The sequence below is a fragment of the Erythrolamprus reginae genome, chromosome Z (genome assembly GCF_031021105.1).
Source record: "Erythrolamprus reginae isolate rEryReg1 chromosome Z, rEryReg1.hap1, whole genome shotgun sequence".
Classification (NCBI taxonomy): Eukaryota; Metazoa; Chordata; class Lepidosauria; order Squamata; family Dipsadidae; genus Erythrolamprus; species Erythrolamprus reginae.
The window spans coordinates 27532891-27551436 of record NC_091963.1 but is presented as its reverse complement, the minus strand read 5'-3'; the positions used below and the strand labels follow the sequence as shown (position 1 = coordinate 27551436).

General features: G+C 40.8%; 1 protein-coding gene across 2 annotated transcripts in view; it reads left to right on the top strand.

Annotated features, from left to right (window-relative positions):
• DBF4 (DBF4-CDC7 kinase regulatory subunit) overlaps positions 1-18546 on the top strand; it is a 28735-nt gene that overhangs the window by 4521 nt on the left and 5668 nt on the right. For both annotated transcript variants that reach the window (XM_070767004.1, XM_070767003.1), the window contains exons 4-12: positions 369-560; positions 2662-2712; positions 5176-5245; positions 5362-5435; positions 7986-8016; positions 11468-11510; positions 12902-13033; positions 15624-15735; positions 18390-18514. In XM_070767004.1, the coding sequence (XP_070623105.1) occupies positions 369-560; positions 2662-2712; positions 5176-5245; positions 5362-5435; positions 7986-8016; positions 11468-11510; positions 12902-13033; positions 15624-15735; positions 18390-18514 (830 nt within the window). The remainder of the gene's footprint in view (positions 1-368; positions 561-2661; positions 2713-5175; positions 5246-5361; positions 5436-7985; positions 8017-11467; positions 11511-12901; positions 13034-15623; positions 15736-18389; positions 18515-18546) is intronic.

Sequence of the window (18546 nt, the reverse complement as noted above, 5' to 3'; positions counted from 1 at the left end):
TGAAGCAATGATTTTGATTTTTTTTGTGATTTGAAATACACTTTCTGTATAGCAATGTTATCATAACAATCTTTCTCCCAATCCAGTCTATGAATGAGAATTAGAGATTCTGTGAAGCAGTATTACTTAATATTTGTCAAGGGGAATATTAGATGCTTTAAAGCTATGTTAAGTATTGAAATGGGAACATATAGTGTTCCCATTCCAAAATAATATTCTTCTTCTTCTTCTTCTTCTTCTTCTTCTTCTTCTTCTTCTTCTTCTTCTTCTTCTTCTTCTTCTTCTTCTTCTTCTCCTTCTCCTTCTTCTCCTTCTTCTCCTCCTTCTCCTCCTTCTCCTCCTTCTCCTCCTTCTCTTTCTTCATTTAGAGAGTTGAAGGATTCCTCAGCAAAGACATTAATTACTTGATCTCTAATAAAAAAGAAGCAAAATTTGCAGCCCTTGGACAAGTATCTCCAGTCCCAAGCCCAGAATCTGTATGTAATGGTGGGAACAGTTCACCTCATCCAAGCAGCAGAAGAGACAAGACTGATGGTAGTGCATTTAAGCTGGTGGACACAGTAAGTTTCATTCTTAATTTACCAACCCTGCACAAATACTGCAGGTTAAGTACAGCAAGTTCATTATAATTTTCTATATGTTTCAAAGCTAGTCAAACTTTAGGCAGTTCCTTGAGCTGGGAATGGTTTCATGAAAATACTTTGGGAAACTTGTAGCCCACCAGATAATGCTGAATTTAGACTTTAGATAGCATAGACCTGTGATGGCGAGCCACATGCGTGCCACAGGTGCCACCCAAAGCCATATCTGAGGACACGTGGGACGTTGCCCTATGTCAGCTCCAGTGCATATATGTGTGCTGGCCAGCTGATTTTCGGCCCTGGGGAAAGCCCTTTTTGCCCTCCACAGGCTTCAGGAGGCTTCCCTGAAGCCGCCAGAGTGCAAAAAATGACACAACGGGCAAGCTGGAAGTCTGTTTTTCTGAACTTTCGGCTTGCCTGTTGAGCTGTTTTTCATCCTGAGCTTCAGGGAAGCCTGAGCGTGATCCTGATGACACAGATAAACCTCCAGGTGAGTTTAATGACATGCTGAAAGAATGCAAATGACTGTCTACAACAGGGGTGGGCAATTAATTTTGCCATGGGACCGCATGAGAAATTGGGATGGTTTTAGAGGGCTGGACTAATATAATTAACTCAATTCTACCCAATACTGTAAAGGCCCAGATCCTGGCCTGACCTAAACACCCAGACCCACTCTACAGACCCCTAATTGTTTGCTTTACGGCAACACGGTGCACCATAGTCACTGCGCTGGAGTGTTTGTGTGGTTTCTGGGCTCAGCCGCTCTCGGTAGGAGGTCGGGGTCCGCTCCAGTGCGAGGATGAAAGAGCTCACTGCATCTGCCGGGACTCCTCCGGTTCCTGCTGTCCTCATGATTCATCAGGAAAGCAGGAACTGGAGGAGTCCCAGCAGATGCGGTGAGCTTTTTCATCCTCGCACTGGAGCGGACCCCAACTTCGCGCACCTGTCACAGATAGCAGGTGGGCCGGTCACAGACAGCGGGAGGGCCAGATGCGGCCTATAGGCCGCCACTTGGCCAGGTATGGTCTACAAGGATCATAAATCCTTCAATTACCACCACCCACTCAGAGATAAAGAAGCTTCTTGGATAAGAAGTGAAAAGTCATCAAAGGAAAACCAGAAAGTCTAGTTTCCTCTTGAAGAAAAAAGCACCTTTGTGACAATTATGATCTGGATGACTGAGACTCTCCATAGATTATCCATAATTCATTTCTGTTGGCTGAGTTAAAACAATAGTCAAAATAGTGAACGTTATGTGCATTTTGTAGAGTTGCTCATATTTTTAGATAGTAATTTGTGTTTTTGTTTATTTCTTTTTTAAAAAAAAAATTACTGTTATTCAGTCATTTAGATAAGTTTTCATTTTGGTAATAGAAATAAAGTAGTTTATCTAGTAGACATCAAATTAAAAGTGAACACAAATAAGCTGTTTATCACTACTTATAGATAGATGGATCACCCTTACCAATCGTTTTCACCCATTCAATCATGCCCTATTCTTGAACACTTCCTAGATAAGCCACTGCAGTTTTCCTGGCAAGATTTGCAGAAATGGTTTGCTATTGTTCCCTTGCCAGGACTAACTTTGTGTCTAAGAAAGGACTAAAACTCATTGTTTCTGTCATGATTCCTCACTACTACATCAGATTTGATGTCACTGGTTTATTAATTTTATTTATTTATTCGATTTTTATGCCGCCCTTCTTCTTAGACTCAGGGCGGCTTACAATATGTTAGCAATAGCACTTTTAACAGAGCCAGCATATTGCTCCCACAATCCGGGTCCTCATTTTACCCACCTCCGAAGGATGGAAGGCTGAGTCAACCGTGAGCCAATGATGAGATTTGAACCGCTGACCTACAGATCTACAGTCAGCTTCAGTGGCCTGCAGTACAGCACTCTGCCTGCTGCGCCATCCTGGCTTTAATTTACTAATTTTAATATGCTAACCTAAATAATTTTGTGAATCTTTAAAAAAGTCAAAGTAATAAACTTCATTAAGTAACTATCTTAAATAACCCTATGTGTGCAGTAGCAGCTGTAATCCACACATACTCTTTTATTTCTTCAAAATAGGTGCGCATGAGTAGAGGAAAATCTTTAGTGGAAAAAGCAATCAAGGATCAGGTATGTGTCACTTAATAACTTTATTATTTCATCTCAAATTAGCTTTCTTACCTTTTATCAATATTTCCATGGGAAACTTCTATATTTTGCTAATGGATAAATATATACCGTAGCTCTTTGGCACTGTTAGATTATGAAATCAAATGTTTAACATTTCTATATTTTTCTATAGGTATTATTATTGTTTGTTTAACAACCATTTAAAGTTAAGATGGCCTTGGAAAAGATGCTTATGGCCTGCAGACCTCTGACTCAATATAATATTGTCATCATGCCCCCTTCCTCCCAAAATTGCCTGATCTGAGTGCTTGGTCACCTATCTGAATTTATAATCATTGCCAAACACCCTGCGATCATTTGATGGCCATTTGTAAACTTCTCTGCTGACTTTCCCAGGAAGTCAATGGGGAAAATAACAGAAAAGGTTGTAAGCTTCTACCGCTGGCAAGAGCTTTCTCTACTTTCGGAGTTGATTGAAAGAGCTGCCTGCCAGGGGGAGCTGAAGCTCTTTGGCAGCTTGAGAAATGGACCTCAAATTGCAAAGAGCTGAGTGTCATTCCCACACCCACTGGAGTGCCCTCCTTCTGCTTATGGAAGAGAGTCAAACTTTGGCAGGTTGCAGAAAAGAACTCAGATCTCAGAGTTACAAGTTCCATTCCTGAATCCTGTTGGAACAATTCTCTTTTGCACATGGGGGAGGGGGGAGAGAGAACTATCTGAGTAAGTGCTTTCCTATACAGTGGAACCCCGACATAAGAGCTGCTCTACTTAAGAGCAACTCGAGATAAGAGCTGGGAGGGGAGAGATATTTTTGTTCTACTTACAAGCCCAAATTCGAGATACAAGCGCCAAGGAGCTGTCTCCTGAAGCCAAACGCTAACTTCCGCGTTCGGCTTCAGGAGACAGCTGCGAAGCGGCGTGCGTGTTTTAAAAGGTTGCAGCCGGCCTGGGGGGCTCGGGGGGGGGTGCTTGCAGCTTTCTTTCTTGCTCTTTTTCTTTCTCTCTTTTACCTTCCCTTCCTCTATTTCTTCTTTTCTTTCTCCTTCCCACCTTCTTCCCTCCCTCCCTCCCTTCACTCATTCCTCTCTTACTCTCCCCTTTCATAAGTTTCCTTGCTTCCTTCCTCTGTTCCTGTCCCTTCCCTCTTTCCTTCCTTCCTTCCCACCCTCCGTCCATTCATTCACCCATTCCTCTCTTGATCGCTTAAAGCCGGTCCCTGGTGCAAAAAGGGTTGGGGACCTCTGTCCTACAGGATTGGGTGGCAGAGAAGTTGAACATATGTAAATTTAAAAGTTTAAGAAAGTTTACAAGTTAAGTGAAAGAAACTTCATTATTCATTTATATGTACATGTACATTTCTTCATTAAAAACATGTCTTTCTGCATAATTTAGACTAACTTTGTGAGTTTTTTGAGGGCTGGAACCAATTAAAATTATTTACATTACATATGGGGAAAAGTCGTTCGAGATAAGAGCTGCTTGACTTAAGAGCCCAGGTCCGGAACGAATTAAACTCGTATCTCGAGGTACCACTGTATATCTTTCTAAGAACAAAACCTAGGGATTCTGCAGGTCTGAGCTCTGTTTTTTGCAGCCTGCAAGGAGTAGTTCACTTCCACAGGGGGAGATCGGAGTTGATCTTGGCAGGCAGTTTTTTCACTCCACCCACATAATGACTGGAGATCATTTAATTGCAATCCAGAGCACCATGATTGCAATTGTTGAGAAAGGCAGACACGGAAAGACTTAATGAACTCAATCTGTATAGTCTGGAAGACAGAAGGAAAAGGGGGGACATGATCGAAACATTTAAATATGTTAAAGGGTTAAATAGGGTTCAGGAGGGAAGTGTTTTTAATAGGAAAGGGGACACAACCTGAAGTTAGTTGGGGGAAAGATCAAAGGCAACATGAGAAATTATTATTTTACTGAAAGAGTAGTAGATCCTTGGAACAAACTTCCAGCAGACGTGGTTGGTAAATCCACAGTAACTGAATTTAAACATGCCTGGGATAAACATATATCCATTGTAAGATAAAATACAGGAAATAGTATAAGGGCAGACTAGATGGACCATGAGGTCTTTTTCTGCCGTCAGTCTTCTATGTTTCTATGTGGGAATCTCATTTAACAACCATTTCACTTAATGACTGATATTCTGTTCCCATTTGTGGTTGCATGTTGAGGTCTACCTGAATTTAATTGTTTTTAGTAAGGCACAGTGCTGTGTTTAATCAACAGCACTGCGCCTTAAGCTTAGGTTAGGCAAACCTTATTTCCACAATACCACAAATGTGATTAGCATGAATGAGGAATACAATTTTGCTTCTGTACTTTATTCTATTAATAGGATGGAAGGAGGCTGAGGATACAGAGTACCTGCACTTCAAGTTTTTTTTAATTGCATTTAAATATTTGTATGCTCAAATATAATGATAGAAATATTCAATATTTGTATTACAGGAATTGATAACTTCTGGTAGTATACTCTCAAATGCCTTGAGTTGGGGAGTGAAAATACTTCATATTGATGGCAAGTACTTTTAAAGCAAAACTGATTTTTATCCAATCATTAAAAGATTTGTTCCATTTAAATAACTTAGATGACATAAAGTAATAATTTTAATGATTCTTTTATTTTTTTTAAAGATATTAAGAAATATATTGAGCAAAAGAAAAAAGATCTCTTTTTGGCTAAGAAAGCGAGCACAGAAGTCAGCAATGTAAGTAAACCACCTAATGTTCAAGAAAGATAGCAAAAAGCAGTAAATGTGATTATTTCTACTAGAACTGTTGCATTAATATTTTATTCATAATTTGCAAGAGAAAGACTGATGCCTCATAGATGTGCAAAAGCATATAAAGCTCCATTAATCCCCCTGGGGGGGGGAACTACTGACCCCCTCAGAGAGGGTGCGCAACTTGGGCGTCCTCCTCGACCCACAGCTGACATTGGAACATCATCTTTCGGCTGTGGCGAGGAAGGCGTTTGCCCAGGTTCGCCTGGTGCACCAGTTGCGCCCCTATTTGGACAGGGAGTCGTTACTCACAGTCACTCATGCCCTTATCACCTCGAGGTTCGATTACTGCAACGCTCTCTACATGGGGCTACCTCTGAAAAGTGTTCGGAAACTTCAGATCGTGCAGAACGCAGCCGCGAGAGCCATCGTGGGGCTTCCCAGATTCGCCCACGTTTCTACAACACTCCGTGGCCTGCATTGGCTGCCGATCAGTTTCTGGTCACAATTCAAAGTGTTGGTCATGACCTTTAAAGCCCTACATGGCATTGGACCAGAATACCTCCGGAACCGCCTACTACCGCACGAATCCCAGCGGCCGATAAGGTCCCACAGAGTCGGCCTTCTCCGGGTCCCGTCGACTAAACAATGTCGTCTGGCGGGCCCCAGGGGAAGAGCCTTCTCTGTGGCGGCCCTGGCCCTCTGGAATCAACTCCCCCCGGACCGCCAGGCATGGGGGATTTGAGACACCTTTCCCCCAGGCTTATTATAATTTATGTTTGGTATGTATGTGTTGTTTGGTTTTTTAAATTGATAGGGTTTTTAGTTTTTTTCTTAATATTAGATTTGTGCCTGTACAATATTGTTTTATCGCTTGTTGTGAGCCGCCCCGAGTCTTCGGAGAGGGGCGGCATACAAATCTAATAAATTATTATTATTATTATTATTATTATTATTATTATTATTATTATTATTATTTTGAGGAGAAAGATTTAAAAATATTAGCGCAAACCACTAAAGAACGCTTAGCATTGTAAACTATAAAATTTCACACATAAATTCCAAAAATCCTGGTATCAAACTCTGAGACACAATTCTGCTGACTTTGCATTGTTATCTATCAGTAGTAGCCATCTTTTACATGGGCTCTGTTTATCAAAAGTTGCCCACTCTTGAAATAAGATCAAAAGAAAAGAAACTCTTCTGCTTCAACTTTAGTTGAAGAAATTATTATTCCAATCTACATAATGGGTTCCTCATTTAGCATGTTTGTTTATAATGGATTAATACTGGAGTTTTAGAACTTGAGACATGGTATATATTATTGTTAATTTAAGCATTGTATGATCTCTCAGATAAACCAGACAAGGAAAAAAACACCAGTTGATCTAATTCTATTAACAGCCTGATCAATTAGGACGAGTCCTTCATAAGTTTCTTTCTTCTATTGTGAAACCACTGGGAGCTCCTCCCTCTCTTGTCTGATCGTTCCCTAGGCAGCATTTCTTCGTCTTATGCCTCAGGATCACTTCCATATACCATTATACCTGATGAAGTGGACCCGGCCATTGGAGCTGTGAGTTCCGTCACCTGCTTACTGGATCCGTGTCCCTCCTGGCTGGTTTCGGCCGGCAGGGAGGTGACACGGCACTGGGTCCAGGAGATTGTCAACTCTTCTCAGGGAGGGGGTCCTTTCCGGCTCCTTACAAGGAGGCACTCGTGCGCCCCCTCCTCAAGAAGCCTTCCCTGGACCCAGCCATTCTTAACAACTATTGTCCAGTCTCCAACCTTCCCTTTATGGGGAAGGTTGTTGAGAAGGTGGTGGCGCTCCAACTCCAGCGGTCCTTGGAAGAAGCCGATTATCTCGGCCCTCAGTAGTCAGGATTCAGGCCCGTCTACAGCACGGAAACTGCTTTGGTCACGATGGATGATCTCTGGCGGGCCCGGGACAGGGGTTTATCCTCTGTCCTGGTGCTTCTCGACCTCTCAGCGGCTTTTGATACCATCGATCATGGTATCCGGCGCCGGCTGGAGGGGTTGGGAGTGGGAGGCACTGTCCTTCAGTGGTTCTCCTCCTACCTCTCCGGTCGGTCACAGTCGTGGGGGGTCAGAGATCAGCCTCTAGGTTGCTCCCTTGTGGAGTGCCTTGGGTCGGTCCTCTCCCCCCTGCTATTTAATATCTACATGAAACCGCTGGGTGAGATCATCCAAGGGCATGGGGTGAGGTATCATCAGTACGCTGATGATACCCAGCTGTACATCTCCACCCTGTGTCCAGTCAGCGAAGCAGTGGAAGTGATGGGCCGGTGCCTTGAGGCTTTTGGGGTCTGGATGGGTGTCAACAGACTCAAGCTCAACTCTGATAAGGTGGAGTGGCTGTGGGTTTTGTCTCCCATTTTGTCTCCCATTACTTGTAAATTATACAAATCTCATAACTGAGTCCTATTGGAGTGTGGGGTATACAAATATGAATGAATGAATGAATGAATGAATAAAAATAAATAAATAAAAAGTATTATTATTTCTCTTAAATAGGAGAAAGGATCGTCAGATCAAAATGTAAAAAGTAAGTATTCAAGACACAACTAATATTTTTACCAACTTTATTAAGGGAAAAATATAATTTTAGAATAAATTATATATCTAATAAGCAAGGTATCTAAAAGGAGAAACTATTTTATGCTTGTAAGAGATATCAATTTAGGAAAGGATGTGGAGGTTTTGAAAAAGGTGAGGTGTCTGCCTGGGGCTACTGCCAACAGAAAAAAGAGACTGTTAAAAAGTAAGAGTGATTGTAAGGACTACGATGATGTTGTTGTACATCTTGGCATCAATGACCTATCTGAAAAAAAGATGTACAGTGGTACCTCGTCTTACAAACGCCTCTTCATACAAACTTTTTGAGATATGAACCGGGCGTTCAGGATTTTTTTTGCCTCTTCTCACAAAGCATTTTCGTCTTACGAACCCTCACTTCTCTCCCGGCTGCTGCTGCGGGCAATGGCCAAACAAGCAATTTTAAGTTTGCAGGCTCTGATGATCCTAAGAGAACTGGAGCCAGGGTTTGCCATGCAGGGTCTCCCCCCCCCCAACGTAGCAGCAAGCCAGGGGCATATTGAAGAGAGTTCGGGCACAGAACGTAGCAGCAAGCCAGGGGCATATTGAAGAGAGTTCGGGCATAGAACGTAGCAGAAGCAAGGGGCATATTGAAGAGAGTTCGGGCACAGAACGTAGCAGCAAGCCAGGGGCCTATTGAAGAGAGTTCGGGCACAGAACGTAGCAGCAAGCCAGGGGCATATTGTAGAGAGTTCGGGCAGAAAAAAGAGGAGAAAAATGTGTAGGAATAACGGAGGGACGGGTGGGGGGAGTGTCCCTTGCCTGCTGCTACGTTCTTTACCCAATCTCTCTTCCAAAATGTCCCTTGCCTGCTGCTACATTCTCCGCCCGATCTCGTTTCCAAAGTAACCTTGCCCGCCGTTTCCTCCGGTCACTGGTTTTTTTTAAAAAAGCCTTAAAGTTTTGGATTTTCCTAATTGATTTGCATGCTTTATTCGCTTTTACATTGATTCCTATGGGAAACATTGTTTCATCTTACGAACGTTTCTATTTATGAACCTGGTCACGGAACAAATTAAGTTCGTATGACAAGGTACCATTCTACTTTTGTGCAGAATGATTTCCAGACCTTGTGAACCAAAACCTGGCAGGATAGGCTGTCGTCTTACTTTTTTAGAGGAAAAGGCCAGCGTATTGTAGGGGAAAAAGTAAGGTTCTACATTTAGACAAGAAAAATCAAATGCACAGGTGTAGTATAGGTCAGTGATGGCAAACCTTTTTTGGTTTGCCTGACAAAAGGGGCATGTGTGGGTATGCTAGCATGCATGTACATGCCCACAGCCCTTCCCTCTCCCCCTATACGTGCACACACACCCTGCTTCCCCACCGTGCATGTGCACTGGCCTGGTAGGCAGTGGTAGGTTCATATAAGTGTGCTCCAGAGAGCCGCATCGGTGTGAACCCACTGATTTTTGGTGATTTTTTTCTTGGCATCTCCATGTCAGAAGAAGCCCTCCCACCTCCCTCGTCCGAAGCACAGTTAAGGGCTTCTTCCACATGGAGACGCCGGGGGAAAAATAGCTGAAAATCAGTTGGTTCATACCAATGCGACTCTCCGGATTACACCAATATGAATCCACCATTGAAAAAATGCCTAAACTGGCAAGCTGGAAGTGCATTTTTCCTACCGTGTTTCCCCGAAAGTAAGACAGTGTCTTACTTTCTTTTTACCCCCAAAAGCCCCACTACCTCTTACTTTCGGGGTATGTATTACATTGGAGGCAGGGGCGCGCGGGGAGCTGCCGGAAAGGAGGCGGGTGAAGGTTCGCTTCCCTCTACTTTACAAGGAAGGATTCAGAGAAAACGTCGGGTCTATTTAAAGCTTCGGTAGCAAACAGGTTTAGAAAGGAAGCGAAAAGTTTCCCCTCACACACACACACACACACACATCCCGATCCTTCAACTGTGGTGCGAAGGAAGCGCCGCTCCTTCTCAGGGAACTTCCTCTCGCCTTGTAGCGACGTAGGCAGAGGATGGACGGAGTAGGGGAGGTGGAGGGGGGGGTTGAAAGTCAGAAAACGAGGCGCGTCCGTCAAACCTTGGAGGAAGGGGGACTGTGACAGCTCGGGGCGATCCTCCGGGAAAGAGTCCAGCAGGCGCTTGAAGAGGCGGCCCAAGTCCGAGTAGCTGCGGTGCAAGTAAAGGACGTTGCGGTCCGACCACTCGGTCCGGATCTCGAAGAACTCCTCCTCGGCCCCGCGCCGGTTGACGATCAGCCTCCGGATGCCGTTCACCCAGCAGCCCCGCACGTACATGTTCACCAGCGAGGTGCCCTCAAACACAGCCGAGGCCATCCCGCATAGCAGCCCCGGTGGCGAAGAAGGATGGGGGACGGGGGGGAGACGGCGGAACTCCCTCCCGTCCTTCGCTTAATAAAAGCCGCCCGGCGGAGCCACCATGGTCGGAGCGGGGCGACGGCACAAGAAGGCGCTGCCTTCAAGCTCTGCGCAGGGCGTCCACAGGCGCCTCCGGCATTCTTCACCCAGGCAAAAGACGAGGAGGGGAGGTTTGTTGGGGGATTTTTTTTTGCCTCCGGGGCTTCAGGGAAGCTTCCCTGTAGCATCTGAAGGAAGAAACTACATTTCCAAAGGCTGAAAATCAGCTGGCCAGCGCGCACATGCGTGCTGGAACTGAAACATAGAAAAGTATCAAGTGCCCTGCCATATGGCTCCGCGTGCCACAGGTGGCACACGTTCCATAGGTTCATCATCACGGGTATACCTGGTACCTGTCTCAATATAAGTAACTAAGTCCTAGTGGACAATCACTTAAATATGAGCCAGCAAAAAGCCAATGCAATCTTGTGCTGCATTAACAGAGGATAGAATCAAGATCACGTGAAGTATTAATACACTTTATAATACCTTGGTATAACCACACTGCATCCAGTTTTAGTCACAATGTTATGAAAAAAAATATTGTGACTCTAGAAAGTACAGAAAGATGATTAGGATCTGGAGGCTATAACATGAATAGTTCTGGAACTGGATATGCCTAGTTTAATGGAAAGAAGGAGTAGAGAGTGACATGACAGCACTATTGCAATATCTAAGGGGCACTTGAAAGCAGGACAAGAAGCAATGGATAAAAAGTAATCAAGGAAAGAAGCAACCTAGAACTAAGAAGAAATTTCCTGACTAAACAATTAATTAGTGGAGCAACTTGCTTTCAGAAGTTGTGGAAGCTCCAAAACTGGAAGATTTCAAAAAGAGATTGGACAGCCATTTGTCTGAAATAGTATAGGGTTTCCTGCCTGAGCAGAGGATTGGACTAGAAGACTTCCAAGGTCCCTTGCAAATATGTAATTTTGTCATATAAAGTTCATGTCGAGAAATAGAGAGGCAGGCAGCCGTGCACACAGACTGATAAATATATAATTTGGTTTAAATTCTTTTACATAGGTAAACTGAAAAATCCTTTTCTGAAAGTAGAGGACAGAAGGTGGTAAGTGTTATTTTTAGATGAATTAAAATTCTACTCTCATGTCCTTTGGATTGTTGACTTTATTTTATGTAATGATAATTATAAATTATTATATTCAAGCTTAACTTTTGTTTAATTCAGGGTTAGTCATATTTTATACGGAATGTTGCAGATCTGTTCAAAATTAATACGAATAATCTAAATTATTTTGATTTTAATAGATCTATTCAAAGTTGTGAATTTTTGAATTGGCATAGGGGGAATAGATAGAGTCCATCTTTATCTCTTCCATTTTTTCCATTTAAGGAGATTGATCTATAACCATGATGGCGAACCTATGGCATGTGTATCACAGGTGGCACACAGAACCATATTGGAGGGCATGTGAGGCTTTGCCTTGTCAGCTCCAGCACCATGCGCATGCCAGTCAGTTGATTTTTTTTGGCCTTGGGGAAGGCCGTTTCGTCCTCTGGAGGTTCAGGAAAGCTTCCTTGAAGCCCAAAGTGCAAAAAACTGCTCAACAGGCAAACTGGAAGTTTGGAAAAATGGACTTCCAGTTTGCCTGTTCTATTTTTTGCAGTTGGCCTTCAGGAAATTTCCCCAAAGTCTCTAGAATGCAAACAACAGCACAATTAGCAAACCAGAAGTCCATTTTCTGAACTTCTAGTTTGACCGTTTTTTCCATCCTCCCAGGCTTTAGCAAGGCCTGTGTGTATGGGAGGGGGTGTTTGTGCACATGCGCAAGGGCAGCATGGGGGGTGCACATGCATGGGGGAGGTAATAGGTGTGGGCACCTGTGTTAGCACTCGCACACACACAAACTTTTGGCACACCAACCAAAAAAGGTTCACCATCACTAGTCTATAAGGTGATGCAATTACCTAAAAGTTAATGAATTAAGGGGACTGGAATACAGTACATGCTTTATAATCTATCCTGCTACATTTGTTCTCAGGCATATTTTAATTTATTAAAATAAATTAAATTCTTAAGATAATAAATTGTTGGTAGAATTGACCATATTATATTTATGATGCTGCTAGAAATCAAGGTAGTAGTTGAGGGAATACCTTGCTCAGTCCTGACTAAAAAAATAAATGTGCCTATAGTCCAGAACATAGAATGATACAAACAACATACTAATGTTTCTATACTTTTCTCATTTCAGTTTTCTAAAGCAATGTTTTTCAAACTTAGTAACTTTAGCAGCATACTAGGTGGGGAATTTTGAGAGTTGAAATAGCAATTGTATTTAGACATATTTACCTTTCCATAGAGGTTTACAGCACACCTGTTGCCAAGTTTGTTTATTGGATGAAATAGTATTTCAAGCAGGTACAATACAGTATATATAAAAGGCATTCCTTATGATTGTATGTTTTGTAGTGAACTGGCTTTTTTTTTTTTAATAGTCGCTATAGACCATTTTACATTCAACTGCCCAGCTTTCCTGTTATCAACTATTCTAATGCAAGGCCTTATAGCCCATTTGATGTAGAAAAGAAAAATGCTCATGGCCAGAAGCAAATTCACAATAAACAAAGGTAATGTAAGATAAATAAGATGAAAATGCAATGGTGAATGAGGAAATTTAGTTACACAGAAATATATGGAAGCAGGTCTGAATTTTGCTACAGAATTTAAGACCAGCCTATGGTTTGCTCGATAATTGTTAATTTAAGTTATTAAATTGTTAATTTAATAAACCTAGCTCATACCTGCCTGGGAAGCTCACTGTAAACCTATAAATAACTGATATGGGTGACTATTATTTTAAAATAAGTACAATGGTACCTCTACTTACGAACTTAATTCGTTCTGTGACTGGGTTCCTAAGTAGAAAAGTTTGTAAGAAGTAATTTTTCACATGGGAATCAATGTAAAAGCAAATAATGCATGCAATTGGGGAAACCACAGGGAGGGGGGAGGCCCTGTTTCCTCTCAGGAGATTCCTAGAGAGGCCCCACAGAGGCTTCTCCCTGCCTTTTCGTTTACAGATTCGGAGGCTCGGGTTTGTAAGTGGAAAATGGTTCTTGAGAAGAGGCAAAAAAATCTTGAACACATGGTTCTTATCTAAAAAGGTTTGTAAGTAGAGGTGTTCATAGGTAGAGGTACCACTGTATCTGGATAGATTTTGCTTTAAAAATTACACGTTTTTTCTTTTTGTAGTTATAAAATTTACCCGAGTTTGAAAAAAATCTTTTAGAATAGTTTATTTTAAACTACACTTTATTTAAATGTATAGCCATTCAAAATTACCATTTTACTGTAAAACATTTTCCATATAATATATTTCTTTTAAGCAGTTATATATCATTTGCGCCACACAGATTTGCAAGCTAATTATCCATTAGACTATAACCCTAAATTATACAGGTGATCTTCACTTACCAGTTGGAACCGGCATCTCTGTTGCTAAGCAATGTGCTTATAAATGAAGTCACATGACTGTGTCTGACTTAAAACATTGGTTACAGTCAGTAAGCAAATCATAGTACAGTATGTTGTTAATGTTAACATGGGCTATGGCTTGTGAGTTCCTGCCCTTTAACTTTGCTTATCAGAAGCTGGCTATGAAAATCACAAAATGGCAATCATGTGATGCTGCCAACCAACTTAATTGTCATCATGTGATTATGGGCATGTTGTAATCATTGCAACTATTCAGTCCCAAATAATTTCAACAATCACTGAATGAGTGTTTAGTAAGCAAAGACTATCTGTATAATTTTGAATAGGTGCAGCAAACTCTATTAGATATTTTAGTTTTATAATTGTAAAAATAAAGTCGCATATGATATAATCCTTAGCTATTAATTGTTATGCATAGATGAAAAAATATGTCCCATTTTCTAATGGGATCAACAAATGCTTTTAGAGCAGAAACTTATTATACCTACTAAAAAGTGGTGCTAGAGACTATTTTTATCTATTTAATATATTTTTCCTATTTTGAAACTGGAAATTAACTACTGTTTTTTAATTGAAGTCTACATTCATTAGTATTCTTAATGTGGTATGGTTGTATGCCTTGCATATTTGTTATAGAATTATAGTAGTCTTATATATATATTGTATTAGAATAATGAGAAGAACAGAAATGTTCCTTTTCTCTATATGCCACATGCATTGAAGTATTCTATATTATTACATTGTCAATCTTATAACTTGATATTCAGTACTGAATAGTAAAATGGTTTTCTGAGAAGCTATTTTGGGCAGAGATTTTGTGATTTTAGATTAACAATGTTATTGTACTTTGACAGACATCTACTAAGCAGGAGTGCAATTATTTTTAAACATATTAAGGATTTTAAAAGCCTTTTGCATTCTGCTCACAGTTAGGTTTTATGTTCCTTTTTATGCTTCATAATTACAAGGATTGCCCAGAAAGTAATGCACATCATTTTTTTTTCTTCAACAATTATTTATTGAATACAATGAAACTTATACACAAGAAAGAATTATGTTTCTTCTACACTCCCTATTTTTCCACGTAATCTCTGTCCTGTTCTATGGCCTTCCTCCAGGGACACACAAGGGATTGTATGTCCTGTTGGTACGACTCCTTGATCTGGTCACAAAGATATTTCTGCACTGTGTGAATCACCTCTTCGTCATCCTCAAAATGTCTTTCATGATTAAATAATAATAATAATAATTTATTAGATTTGTATGCTGCCCCTCTCCAAAGGGACGGTATACCATACTTCTGTTGACTGCAGATTTTCCATGAATGGTACACAAACGTTTGTGAATGTTCCCAACAGTTTCTTCCTCCGCAGTGAGAAATTCAATGGCGATACACTACTTGTAACATACTTCACTTACAGACGCCATTTCAAAACGCTGCTGCAGCTACACTATCTGTCTGAAGAAACACAAAATTTACACACTCACTCCTGACAATTCAAATACTAATGCATATCTAAAGGTGCACATTCGTAATATTACTGTAGACAGAAAAAAAATGTGCATTGCTTTCTGAGTGACTCTTGTACATTGAAAATGAATATGGCAAAGTGTTACAATGGGATTGAATTTATGACTTGCTACTAAAACTGGCTAGAATTTTTACTAGTTTCTGTTGGCTTGTCTTACAAAATATAAGATTTTTTTTTCTCTTGAGAATAGGAACCCTACACATAGTGATAGAGAAAAACGCCCGCATCAGGTTCCTCCAAAGCATAAAAGGAGAAAAGGCTATTGTGAATGCTGTATGAAGAAATATGATGATCTTCATGTGGTATGTACATCTTACTTCCATACATATGTACACTTACTTCCATACATATTTTCCTTACATGAGTACATATATTTCTTACATGCATCTGTATCTGCTTGAGTACATATTTAGCAATGTTAAGGAATTATGGAAGTATAAAGTAAGTGTGTGTATACATCTTATATTTTTTTACAACATTATGAATTGAAAGACTGCTGTCAATATCTGTGTGGAGTATATGTATCCACGCATGCAGACCCAGGCCTCTTCAAATCTGTGTTCACTCCAGGCAGCTGCCTAAACGCGTCCCTGTAATTTTGTTGGCAATATTTTGGAAGTGGTTTGCCATTGTCTTCTTACAATTGAGAGAGAGAAATAAACTAGTCCAAGGACATCCAGATGGCTTTATGTCCTAAGACAGGATTAGAACTCACCGCCTACTAATTTCTTACCCTAATACCTTAACCACTACATTAAACTCATTCTTTCAATATCTAAAAAATACTTTTAAAAAAAGCAAAAAAAAAAACCCTACAGTGATACCTGTACTTAAGAACTTAATTCGTTCCGTGATCAGGTTCTTAAATAGAAACGTTCTTAAGTAGAAGCAATTTTTCCCATAGGAATCAATGTAAAAGCAAATAATGCGTGTAAACCCATTAGGAAAGAAATAAAAGCTTGGAATTTGGATGGGAGGAGGAGGAAGAAGAGGAGGAGGACAATCACTGCTAAAGGAAGAAGGTGAGGTGAGGGGAATCAAAAAAGTCCAAAACTTTAAGGCTTAAAAAAAAGAAAGAGGGACTCTGAGGCAGCGAGGAGGAGCACGCGCCTCCCTTCGTTCACTCTGGGCTGTCAAAGCCTCTTTAAACGCCACCGAAAGGTTCCTCTGTCAGCCCAGCAAAGCCGGAGATGGCCAGGATTAAAAGGGGAATGGCAGGAAACTGGCCGGGCCTTCATGCCGTTCTCAAATTTCCTGGGAAATTTTTCCGGCCTTGGGTTCTTAAGTAGAAAATGGTTCTTAAGAAGAGGCAAAAAAAAGGAATAAGGTATGGTTAGGGGAATCAAAAAAGTCCAAAACTTTAAGGCTTAAAAAAAAAAGAGGGACTCAGAGGCGGTGAGAAGAAGTATGCACCTCCAACACACCGGGCGCATACATACATACACTACCTCCCATACACTGGCTGCTGCTGCTGCTGCTACATGCCTTTTCTTCGCTGTGGTGACTCCTCGGCTGCCCAGAGCGAAGGGAGTGTTTCTTTTCTCTGAGCACTGGCAGACGTTTATTCCCTCTCCAAGTGCCCAGAGAAAGGAAAATGCTTCATTTGTTCTGGATTGCCAAAGCCTCCTTAAGTGCCACTGCCTCTGGAAGCCCAGAAAAGCCCAAGATGGCCGGGATTAAAGGGGGAATGGCAGGAAACTGGCTGGGCCTTCGTGCCACTCTCAAATTTTCTGGAAAATTTTTCCGGGCTCGTATTCTTAAGTAGAAAATGGTTCTTAAAAAGAGGCAAAAAAATCTTGAACACCTGGTTCTTATCTAGAAAAGTTCTTAAGTAGAGGCGTGCTTAAATAGAGGTACCACTGCACTTTATCCATTCTCTGATGTTATTATGTTAAAATAAATAAAAAAGCCAAAGGGAGTGTGTGAGAGAGATAGAAAACATTGGGCAAATTAGCATTTCTTTGTTTGCCTATATTTTGTGTATCCCATAGTGGAGCACACGATGCAGTATTATTAGCTATGCTGATGATTCCCTAATTTACATCTCCATCACTAGCTATCTGTGATGCTATAGAGATCCACTTTTGATGTGGATTTGGATGAGACAGAGGCTTCAGCTTAACCCAACAAAATCTTGTTATTACTGTATAAATGCCCCTGGTACCAGATACTTTACTTCTCTTGTTCTGAATGAATAAAAGAATTGCTCAGAATAATAATTAGGTTGTTCTGAATTTGCATTGCTGCAAAGAGAACCACGCATAGTTGGGGTCTCCTAGACTCATGACTTCTGTTTGAAGAGCAGGAAATATCTTACCAGGAGCATCTTTCCATAATGTTGTATGAAGTTGCTGCACTGGGAGGCCATGCTTATGGTCACTCACATCTAGTACAATTACTGAATGGACTACTTCAATGCTCTTTACATGGGGCTTCCTTGAAGAACATCCAGAAGCTATTTCTATTCAAAAAAAAATCTCAGCAATAAAGTGCAATATAGAAGTATATTTTCTGTCTGTGTGTGAAGTTTTTGTTATTCAAAGAATCTTCCAATAAGTGTAAATGCAGTAACTCTTGACAATTGTTTTCTAATTGGATATAAGGTCATTTACCCAATTTCCACCAATCTTCTTAAAATCTTTTGCTCATTGATTCTGTCATTTCTAAGTCTTTTGAATTCATGCCTCTTTCAGCCTTCTCTAACAAGTCTGCAATTCTTAAACTATGCTCCTCCTTCAAATCTGCCAGCAACAAATTAGATTGTAAGATTGGTTTACCTGCCGTTATCTGTACTAGGACCATCTTTTATTTAAAACCTTGGTTAAGTTATCAAACTTTTTATCAAAATTTTTAATTTTAATTTGTAAGTTTAAAAATATGTTTTATTTTTTTTAAAAAACTATATGAAACAATAACTTGCATACAAATGATACGACTATTTTTCTCCCCCTTTCAGCATGTTAAAAGTGAACAACACCAGACATTTGCAAAGAGTTCTCAGTATCAAGTAGTGGATGATATCATTTCCAAGTTTTCCTGTGACTTTTTAGAACTGAGAGAAAACACACCAAAGGTTAAAAGGTAACAGCTTTTTTCTAAATCTAACAAAGCAT